Here is a 12,005-nt window from a genome sequence, read left to right on the forward strand (position 1 = left end):
GCAATATTAATAGCCAAACTCGGGCTGAACCCTCCGGTCAGTCTCTGGGACACTAGTGATTCCTATATAATGTGGAGATAGCCTCTTCTAAGAGTCCCGATGACCACCTTTGGTGAGTTGCTGGAGTTTGGGAAAAAGTGAGAAGAAAGGGGGAAAGGAAAAAGAAAACAAAAAAATTGAAGATAAAATTAAAAACAAACCAAAGTTATCGAACATATTAAGATAAGTTTTCTTAAAAAAAAAAAAAAATGAAAGATGAATACAACAAATAAAAAAAAATCAAAGCAATCAAAAATCATGTTAAGTTTTCTTTTTGTTTTTAATGAAAATGAAAATATGAAAAAGGAAAACCAAAACTAAAGACTGAAAATAGAAAACTAAAAGTTTTCTCCAATGCCCCTGGAAGTCAAGCCCATATTGAATATTAATCAATCACCAATATTGGTTAAAACTTCATCACACATGTTTGACATTGACCCAAACATGTCCCAGTATTTTGTTGATGTTTCTGTAATTAGATGCTCACTTATTCCGAAAAATTAAAAAAAGATGTTCTTTGGACACTAAGACAAGGATTAAGAAGTTTAAAAGAAAATAACCTGTAATGTAGAAGATAAATTTATGTATTATAATTTTGATAAAACTATAAATGTACTTCTATTGTAAAAAAATGAAGGGATATTTCATATTTTTGTGCATCCATATAAAAATATCTATTTGATCTTGTCTTCTATCTTAATTTTTTTTCCCGTGAAATCACTTTGTTTTTATGTTGGTCACAATCATGCTCCTAGAGCAACATGAATATATCTAGTTGAAAGAACATTGTTTACAATCTCTGCAGAAGTGATTCTCTAATTTACCAAGACATAAGTATTTGAGTCATTTATTTCTAGCTCATGTATGTTTCGAATTCATATTATGCAAAGAGACATTGTTTTGCTAATTCTATCTAGTATTACCATCATGCCTATGAGTAAGTTGACCAATGTTTTAACTATAAATTATTTTTTAAAGTTTGTTTTAATTATCAATTTAATTTTTGTAATGCAACTCTTTTTGTTGTATTTTCATTTGGTAAAAGTCAAAGCCATCCTAGACTGTCTTGGAGTCCCCAACAACTAGGGCTACAAATGAGTCATGTCGAGTTGAGCTGACGTTCAGCTTGGCTTTACTTGACTAAATTTAGCTCAGCTCGAGTTTGGTATAAACAAAATTTCTTGGCTTGAGCTTGACTAGAATGAAGCTTGTGAACCATTTAATTATCAATTTGAACCGTTTCGAGTCAAGCAACTCATGAGCTTAGTTTATTAACTCAACTCATTTAATTCAATTCAGCCTAAATACAACAAAAAAGAAAAAAAAACAAAGAAAATTATTTCAGAACAAAAATTAATCACCTGGGAAGGAAAATGCATAGATCAAATTTGCAATAATTTGAACTAATAATTTTTCCATAATCAATTATATATTATGTGCAAATTAAATTTTACTATAGGATATTCACCAGTGAAAAATTAAATTTCTAATCACAGAAAGTACTTTTATAATACTTCAAATTTTAAATTGAAAATTCTTTTAATGTATTTTACTATTAAGATATAACATAATATAATAGTACTATTAATATATATCATAACATATAATATATATTATGTAATTCATTTAAGTTGGTTCATGAACCAAAAAAGTTAAACATATCATGAATCAAGCTCAACTTATTTATTAAATGGGCCACATTTTTTAGCTTGTGTTTAAGTTTATTTGGCTCATGAACCTGGCTTATTGAGTTAGTTAATGAATCGAGTTGTCAACATCTCGCAAGTTGGCTCGGCTTATTTCCAGCCCTACCAACTCATAGGGAGTTGCTGGTCACCAGCGACCATCACTGTGGGACTTCCCAGAGTCTACTGACTGTATCTGCTGTTGTTTTTTTTTGTTGGGGGGGGGGGGGGGGGGGGGTTGAGAGGAAAAAAATGAGAAAATTAAATAAATTGAAAACGAGCCCAAGTTATCAAACAACATATCAGTGAATGTTAAAAAATAAAAACCAAAAAGGAGAATAGGAATACTAAAAGATTTGTTAACGGGGCCTATAGTTTCTCTTAAGTTGTTATAAGTGCACTATGATTGCTTTTCCTTTAAGCCAATCTTTTAACTAATTCTTAAGCTATATATATATATATATATATATACTTTTGCCCCATAAAAAAGCTGATTTCAAAGGGACATTAATTCATTGCTTGTTTGACCATTCATAAATCACTTGAGAATATTCTAATTTAGAAAATGCTGAATGACGTGCCAGATAATTTTTTTTTTTCTCATGCAATATCTTATTCCTAGAAACATCTCTTAATTTTTTTTGTTTGTACGTATGCTGGTAGCTTACATGAGCACAGCTGTCGATGGTGGCCCTGGATGTTTGATGCTGAGATGCCCTGATCCATCTTGTAGTTCCGCTGTCGGTCAAGATATGATCAATCTATTGGTATCTGAGTTAGATAAGGAGAAGTATGCTCGTTACCTTCTACGTTCTTATGTTGAAGACAACAGAAAGGTATACTTGGGATTTAGATTCTTCCCGCCTTAGTTTATTGGTAGATGTCAACCTTGAATTTCTGATGAAATGATTGTGTTGAGGGCAATGGAAGTTTCCTGTCTTATTTTGTCTTTGCTCTTTGTGTGATACATTACTTTATCCAGTGACATTGTGTCCTGCGTGATAACATCATATTAGCAGAATGGTTGTTTGTTGAAATGCCAAAACAGTGCCACAAAAGAAACCTAAAATCAGGATTCAACCTTCTGTTCTAAATGCTATTGCTTAAAGTTTATCAAAAATTTTATGTTTATTCTTAAAATTCCATCTACAGTATAGTTTTCTATAGCAATTTTTGATATATTTTAAACCTGTCCATGTGGTCATATTCATTTCATCTAAACTCTTCATAGAACCACTAGAATTTACAACCAAATTTTACAAGTTCCAATTGAATTAATCACATCTTTTTTTTTTTTTTTTGAAATAACAAATAAGTGAGCACATATATGATATTAATGAAACCAGAAAAGAAATACACAATCCTTAGAAAAACACCGGCTGCCCCCACCAATGACCTGGTACAAGAGAAATCCAACCCCCCATCCACACACACACACCACCAGCCATTAGGGAGACCTGGACACAACCCAAGCTGCCTTCATAACTGTCATGTATCGCGTGATATAAGGGGTAGTATAGCAATTAAATGTAATGGAGGAACTAAATGTAATAAGAGAGGAATCTAGGTGCGAGTTAGTTAGTGGCTGTAGGGGTATGGTACATAATTTGTTGCTACTGTGGCAGCTTATACATTCCCCAATGATATAAACGGTTACCACATGTGAGGGGCTAGTATCCCAACTATATATGGGTACTCTCTCTCTCTCGGCATTTTCCAGGCAATATTACAACTTAATTCTCTGGAATCCTCTCTCATTTCTCTCTTTCTCCCTCAATTCTCTCTGATTTCCCTTTCCCAACTCTCTTGATCAGCCTATTGATCAAGAATTCCTTAGTCAGATCCTTCGGACCTGACAATCTGGTATTAGAGCTCGCTCTTGGGCGTCGAGCGGATACTACTATATCGACACAATGGTTGATGGGACGCGAATGAAGCAGATGGAGTCCCAATTACAACAAGTGAGAACAACCATGGCAAAGATGCAGTCCAGGCTGGGATCCTTGGAATCGTTGATTTGAACTGGGGTGGATACCCGTATTGATTAGGCAATGGGGAGGTGGTGCGAAAAAAATCGAGAGCAGAGTGCCCTGCTGCGTGAGCAGATGCAAATGTTCATACGAATGTTTGCATCACAACAGTCGGGGAGGTTGTCATTGGAATTTTCGCCCAAGGAAAGGATAGAGCCCATATTTCCTACAGTAGGAATGGAGCAATGTCAGGGGGGAACTTTGGACTTTGAATTCAAAATAGAGACCCTGGGTGAAAATAGGAGGAATGGAGTGCAGGCGAATCGGACCCAACCAAATATTCTGGTGCCGAAATTGGAGATTCCACCATTTGAGGGTGAAAATCCAAGATGGTGGATAAGGAGGCGTGAAAGGGTGTTCTCACTGTATCAAGTTCAAGAACAACAAAAGGTAACTTTGGCCTCGGCTTACTTGAATGATATGGGAGATGCATGGTTTCAGGGTTGGCTCACATCGAAGGAGGGGAGTCCCTGGCATGTATTTGCGGAGGACCTTTGTGCGAGATTTGGAGACTTAGATTTGAGGGATGTGATCGAGGAGTTCAATAAGCTAAGGCAGGATGGGACGGTTCAGGCCTATCAACTGAAGTTTGAGGAGTTGAGATCGCTAATGGTAATACACCAACCCTACCTAACTGAAGAGGATTTTGTATCAAGTTTCATCAGTGGATTAGGAGAAGATGTGAGACCAATGGTAAAGATGATGCAAACCCAGATAGTTAAGCAGGTTGCCGATAGTGCAAGGCTGCAGGAGATGACTATCGAAGCCATGTTAAAGAAACAAAGGAGTCAGATGAAAGGGTTAAGTATCGGAGGGTGGGAGCCCAGAAACAAGGCTATAGGTAGGGATATAGGGCAAGGTAGCAAGAATGTCCTGGCCCTACCTTCGACAATGACTCTAGCTGCAAATGGGGGAAGGATTATGGAATAGAGACGCCTAGCTAGTCTCTGCTGTAGGTGCGGAGATAAGTACTTTGTGGAGCATAAATGTAAACGACAATTGTTAGTGTTAGAAGCGGAAGAAGAAGAAGAAGAAGAAGAAAGAAGAAGGGGACGAGAGTATGGAAAAGGAGGAAGAAGATAGAGGGGAGGTATTCTTGCATGAACTGAAGGGGTTAGCAAACAACAAGATTATTAAGGTAGAGGGGAGAGTTCGAAATGCCCCAATATTGGTGCTCATTGACAGTGGGAGTACCCATAGCTTTTTGGATGAAACCATGGCTAAGAAGTTGAAGTGTGAAGTCTCTAATTCACATCCACAATTGGTGACCGTAGCAAACGGAAACAAGGTGGTGAGTCAGTCATCTTGCTTGGGGTTTTGCTGGGAGATGAATGGGGAAGAGTTTGTAGCTTATTTAAGGCTGTTGAAATTGGGAGGTTGTGACGTAGTGTTGGGAGTGGACTGGATGAAGGTGGTCAATCATATTAGTTTTGACTTAAAAAAAATGGAGGTCACGTTTGAGAAGGAGGGAAGGAGGAAGACCCTAGTGTCCAGCCATGAAGTAGGGGTGTGTAAAATGATTTCGGGAAGAGGCTGCACAGGATGCTCAAGAGCAAGTTATCACTGATGGCTCAATTATTTTCTATCCATACCATGGAATCCACCCTTGGGGAACAAGGAGAAGAGGGTCATCTGGGGGAGGTAGTGGACAATAGTTCTCATAAGCCATGGCAGGTATAGGAATTTGACTCTCTTAACTTGCTGTTAATTGAATTTAAGGACTTATTTTCTGAGTCGAGTTCCCTACCACCAAAGAGATCTTATGACCATACTATAAATCTTAAGTCTAATGCAGAGCCTGTTAACCTAAGAGCCTACCGATACCCTCCCAAACAGAAAACAGAGATAGAGAAACTCATCAAAGATATGTTGCAAAAATCCATTATTCAATCCAGCCATAGCCCCTTTGCGTCACCGGTATTACTTGTTAGGAAAAAGGATGGATCATGGAAGTTTTGTGTTGACTACCATCAACTCAATGTCATAACTATCAAAAACAAGTTTCCCATTGAGCTCAAAAATGCCTATGTCTTTACCAAACTAGACCTCCGATCAAGCTATCATCAAATTAGAATGCGGCCTGAAGATATCCCTAAAACAACTTTTAAGACTCACCAAGGGCATTATGAGTTCTTTGTAATGCCCTTTGGCCTCACTAACGCCCTTACAACCTTCCAGGCATTAATGAACAAAATCTTTGAACCATACCTACATAAATTCATCATAGTATTCTTTGATGACATTTTAATTTACAACCCTACCTTTGTACAATACCTAAACCACCTGAAAATTACCTTTGAGGTCCTTAGACTTAATAAACTGTATGTTAAGGAGTCAAAGTGTACTTTTGCCAGGTAGCAAGTTGAATATCTAGGGCATATCATATTCAGTTCAGGGGTGAGTACTGACCCTAGTAAGGTGGCTGCAATGGTGGCTTGGCCAAGGCCCTCACAATGTGAAAGGATTGAGGGGAGTTTTAGGATTAACCGGGTACTATCGCCGGTTTGTTAAAGGGCATGGTATTATTAGTCGACCTCTTACTGACCTATTGAAGAAAGATGGATTTCGGTGGGATTCTAAGGCAGAGAAAGCCTTTTGCAAGCTCAAACAGGCCATGAGTGAAGTACCAACTTTAGGCCTGCCGGATTTTAACAAGCAATTCATCTTTGAAACAGATGCGAGTGCTAATGGGATTGGAGCAGTCCTGGTGCAAGAAAGCAGACCTATAGCATTTCTTAGCCAAGCCCTTGCCCCAAGACACCTAGGGTTGAGTATCTATGAAAATGAGCTTCTGGTAGCACTAATGGCAATGGAGAAATGGCGTCATTGTCTCGAGGGGGGAAGGTTTGTGATCAAGACAGACCACGAGAGCCTTAAATTTTTGCCACAACAAAAGCTACATACACAGTTACAATGAAAATGTATGACTAAATTAATGGGTTTGTACTATATGATTCAATATAGGAAGGGTAAGGAAACCTAGCAGCGGATGCTCTATTCAGGTGTTTTGAAGAGGGGAGTGGAGCTACAATCACAACCATTGTCCTAGATTGGTGCCAAGAGGTGGCTGCTAGCTATACATCAAGTGAGAAGACTCGAGAGCTCCTGTAGCAGTTGGTGGTTGACCTGTCATCTAAATTGGGTTACACTCTAACAAATGGGATGATTAGATACCAAGGGAAGCTGGTGATTGGGGAAGAAGAAGCACTAAAAAAGAGGATAGTAGAGGCACTGCTTGCCTCTCTCATCGGGGACACTTGAGTATTGTAAACACATATCATCGAGTCAAACAACTCTTCAAATGGTCAGGACTTAAGAGGGATGTTATGGAATTTGTGATGAGATGTGACATTTGTAGGCAGTGCAAATCAGAGAATGTAGCAGCGCCTGAGCTACTCCAACCTCTGAATATCCCCGGGGTCCATGGGAGGACATCTCAATGGACTTTATAGAGGGACTGCCCAAATCAGAAGGTAGAGACTGCATTATGGTAGTGGCGGACTGCTTCACCAAGTATGGGCATTTTATGGGTTTGGTTCATCTATACATTGCCCAAGAGGTGGCTAAAATGTTCTTAGACCAAGTGGTTAAACTACATGGAACACCTAAGGTTATAGTATCAGACAGAGACAAAATCTTTACTAGCCTATTGTGGAAGGAGTTGATGGGATTATTGGGGGTGAAACTGAAGATGTCTAGTGCTTACCACCCTGAATTGGATGGGCAAGCCGAAAGGGTTAATTAGTGCTTGGAGATGTATCTCAGGTGTACGTGTTTCCTTCAACCAAAGACATGCCACAAATGGCTTCCGATGGCTCAATGGTGGTACAATTCCAGCCACCATTCAGCCATAAAAAGGTCCCCCTTTGAAGTCCTTTACGGTTACAAACCACCTCTATTGCCAGCCTTGGGAGACAACTCAACTGTGGCAGCCCTTGATGCATACCCACAACAGAGGCAACAGGCTCTACAGGTGACTAAGGAGGAGCTAGCTAATTCCCAAAATTGGATGAAACAATTTTCAGACAAGAGGAGGAGTGAGAGGGAATTTCAGGTAGGTGACATCGTGTATTTAAAGCTAAAGCCAGGACACCTAAGAACCTTACTTCCTCACCCTGGCTCCAAACTCCAAGGTTCTATGGTCCCTTTCCAATTACTGCAAGGGTGGGAACAGTTGCATATCGATTACAGTTGCCAAAGGGTTCTAATATGCATCCGGTGTTCCATGTTTCACTCCTCAAGAAGGCAGTGGGGGCACAATCAGCAAGCTCCATCTTACCAACTCTTTCCCAGGCTGAAGCTCCTATTTGAGAGCCTATAGCTATACTTGGCAGAAGGGTGATCTACAGATAGGGAGCCCCAATTACCCAAGTTCTCATTAAGTGGTCCGATCTACACTTGGATAATAACACATGGGAGTATCTTTCGTACGTCCTTAACCAGTTCCCTCACGTGGCCAACCTCCTCCACATTTCTTGAGGACAAGAAAAGTTTTGTAGGGTGGGGTTATTGTCATGTACCGTCTGATATAAGGGGTAGTATAACAATTAAATGTAATGGAGGAACTAAATGTAATAAGAGAGGAATCTAGGCGCGAGTTAGTTAGTGGTTGTAGGGGTATGGTATAGAATTTGTTGTTGTTGTGGCAGCTTGTACATTTCCCAATGATGTAAACGGTTACTGCTCATGAGGGGCTAGCATCCCAGTATATATGGGTACTCTCTCTCGACATTTTCTAGGCAATATTACAACTTAATTCTTTAGAATCCTCTCACATTTCTCTCTTTCTCCTTCAATTCTCTCTTATTTCCCTCTCCTGACTCTCTCGATCAGCCTATTGATTGAGAATTCCTTAGTCAGATCCTTCGGACCTGACAATAACCAACCGGCCTAGTAGAGAGAGGAGAACTTATCGGCCAAGAGCTGAAGCAAACATGATGACCTGGTCCACAAAGTAAGGAAAAGATGGCTCCACCCTGTGTGTGCAATCTTGACAAGTGCTATGTTCCTGCAGCATAGCGGGCACCTTAACAAATTGTCTTTCTTTCTTTTTTCTTATGTGTGCGAGCGTGCAAGTGTACATGTATGGTATGTTGAACAGGTGCTGGGGTTTGTTCATATACAAATTAAGAGAATAAATACAAGAGCCTGTTTTTGTTGATATTTTGAATATCCTTGACAATAATTGACACAACCAAATGTAAGAGTGTTAATGAACCTAAACCACATATTACTCCCCCCCTCCGGGGGCAAGAAAATAGATTGCATGGAAAGAAACTGTGCGAGGGGGTGGTTCACAACCTTGTGAATCTATCTAGTATCTACAACAAAATGTTTACCTCAACAGAATTTCTACATGACTCATAAAAGTTATGGCTTTTGAAATTATTTTTTTGAATATTAGCTTCTAAGAAAGAAGGTTTTGTAAATTTTGAGAGTGAAATACCATGTTCTTAACACAAGGAGTTCCAAAAGTAAGCAACAGAGATATAGAGACAAAAGAGGAAGGATGAATGGATGATTATAACCTGGAGTGTTAATTTTTTATGAAGTTTATTTTCGAGATAAAAGCGGAAGGATACATTTTAAGCTGGAGTTTTAATTTTTTATGTATCAAACTTGTAAATTTGTAATTTTAGGCTGTTGGGGTTGTGCTCTAGGTTGTATGGAAATGGAAACGGGAAACGAATATGATATGAAATGGAAACAGGGAAATGACATTTTTCAAAAGAGTAGAAAACAGAAATGCAGGGGACATATGTAAATAAAAAAATATAGGGGCCTTTTTATAAATATAATCTTTTAAATATAAAAATTATAAAAATAATTATTCAATCAAATATAAACATAAATTCCATCATCCATTCAAGCAAATATTAACACAAGTTACTTTTGTCTCTAACGTGATTGCTGACAATAGAGACGGAATTGCTTCCATCTCTAATGTGGTCGAGGAACATAAATGCGTTTTCAATATTGCGAAATGGTCCCAAAATATTTCTAAAATTACAAAAATGGCCCGAAAATGTTTCTTTGGTGTTTCTAGGCATTTCAGGGTAGGAAATGTTTTGGAAATGCTGAAATGGCAGCATTTCTGCGTTTCCATCCATCAGAGGTTGTGCGCTTGACTGTTTTGTGTGTGTGTGTGTTGTTTTGGTTGATTGAAACTACTGTTATCAGAACCAAACTGGACCGGACCAGTATGATCCAGTTCTGTTTATACAAGAAATGCACAAACCATTTGGAAACTGGTCAACTGCATGGTTTTCCAAGATACCAGTGAAATGGGTCATCCTAATTGAACCATGTAACTTAATTTCTTCTTCCAAAAATTGAACTCTGGTTTTTAAATTGAAGAATGAAGACAAAGATTTAGTTGCATCAGTTTGTTTGTAGTTGATTGCTGTACTACGGAGACTTGCTGGGAAAAATAATTGGGCTAGTTCAGGAGTAGAGGGACTTGCCTTCAAATCTCTTCTTTGCTAGGATCATGTGATTTTCTTTCTTGTTATCTTCTGTCAGGCTAGATGTAGTCCTAAAGGCCTCAGAACTATGGCCCTGAAATATCCCAACCTAGGAAAATTTCTGTCATGGCTTCTCTCCATCTGAGAGGGGATCAAATGGCATTTGGAAACAGAAATTGATTTCTTAAAGAAAGGTTTCTTTGTAAGGACCTTACGTGTAGGTAGGGTAAGTGACATTGATGCCAGGGTAAGTGACATTGATGCCATGTTTTCGAACATAAACCCTTTGGATAAAACAACTATCTCTTTGTGTTTAGTAGCTACTGCCACATGAACATATCTTGTTCTTATATTTCATTTGTGTTTGCAGGCTTTTATTTCATTTTTTAATGGAGAAATTTGTGAGCTTGCAGTTCATGTTTATGATTAATTATTTTATTTATTCTTATACTATTACACTTATAATTAATTATAAATCAGTTTGAACTGCAGTTGAACTAGTGAACCGATGAACCAGTACATTTAACCAGGTTAATGTTCAATTTGATTCTGATACTTTAGGGTGATAACCTTGATTCCAAGAGTAAAAATCATGAAAGAGAATGACAAGCATCTTAAGCTAAAAACATATATCTAAGATTGCCAATGTCAACCATATGAGCTATTCTATTCTTTCGCAGTGCCCAATAGTATACAGTATGTATCTATTCTTCCCCATATATCTTGTGATAGAGCTACTAATCTTACCTCTTGGCAGCTTATTTATATCAGAAATAGGATGATATTGACAATCAAAGCTTACATTTGTCCCCTAAAATTTCTTGCACCAAATATTTGACACCTCAGTTACCAAGCTTCATCTGGAGCATCATAGATTACTAATTTCTAGAGTGCAGCCTTTATGGAGACTATATACTTGATGGTTCAGTTTTTCATGATTTGTAGCCAGATACTATAGTATGTGCTTTGCAGTTTGGTCCACTTGGCTCCTCTACGTACCTTCTCTCACTTACATACAACAACAATAACATATCTAGCCTTTATCTCACTATGTGGGGTCGGCTACATGAATTCTAGACTTCCATGTATTTCTATCTTTTGTCATATTTTCATTGAGGTCCATACATTTCATATCAAACTTTAATGTCTCTCCCAAAGTCTTCTTAGGTCTGCCTCTACCTCTTTTTTTGACTAATTGTTCCATTTCATCAACTCTCCTCACATGAGCGTCTCTTGGTCTCCTTCTCACATGACCAAACCATCTTAGTCTAGTCTCTCATCTTCTCCTCTATTGGCACTACTCCTACCTTATTACGAATAACTTCATTTCTAATTTTATCTTTTCTTGTATGGCGGCACATCCATCTTAACATCCTCATCTCCGCTACGCTTGTCTTTTGCTCATGCTGGTATTTGACTGCCCAACATTCAGAGCCGTATAACAAAACTGGTCTTATAACTGTCCTATAGAATTTGCCTTTCAGTTTTAATAGGGTTTTATCATTACATAACACCCCCGATGCATTTCTCCATTTTAGCCAACCTGCCTTAATTCTATGTGTGACATCCTCGTGAATTTCTCCATCTTTTTGAATCACTGATCCCAAATATCGAAAATGGTCTTTTCTTTGTAAGATTTGGTCTTCCAATTTTATTATAACATCCTCCACTCTTGCATTCTTACTAAATTTACATTCCATATATTATGTTTTCTTTCTGCTTAATTTAAATCCCTTAGATTCTAAATTGTTTCTCTATAATTCAAGCTTAGTGTTCACTCTTTCTTT

General features: G+C 38.2%; 1 protein-coding gene across 1 annotated transcript in view; it reads left to right on the forward strand.

The window, feature by feature from the left end:
• The window catches only part of LOC127787898 (probable E3 ubiquitin-protein ligase ARI7), a 72,184-nt gene that overhangs the window by 32,201 nt on the left and 27,978 nt on the right, over positions 1-12,005 (forward strand). The window contains exon 6 of the mRNA XM_052315965.1: positions 2,388-2,560. Coding sequence (XP_052171925.1) covers positions 2,388-2,560 — 173 coding nt within the window. The remainder of the gene's footprint in view (positions 1-2,387; positions 2,561-12,005) is intronic.

The sequence above is a fragment of the Diospyros lotus genome, chromosome 13 (genome assembly GCF_014633365.1).
Source record: "Diospyros lotus cultivar Yz01 chromosome 13, ASM1463336v1, whole genome shotgun sequence".
Classification (NCBI taxonomy): domain Eukaryota; kingdom Viridiplantae; phylum Streptophyta; class Magnoliopsida; order Ericales; family Ebenaceae; genus Diospyros; species Diospyros lotus.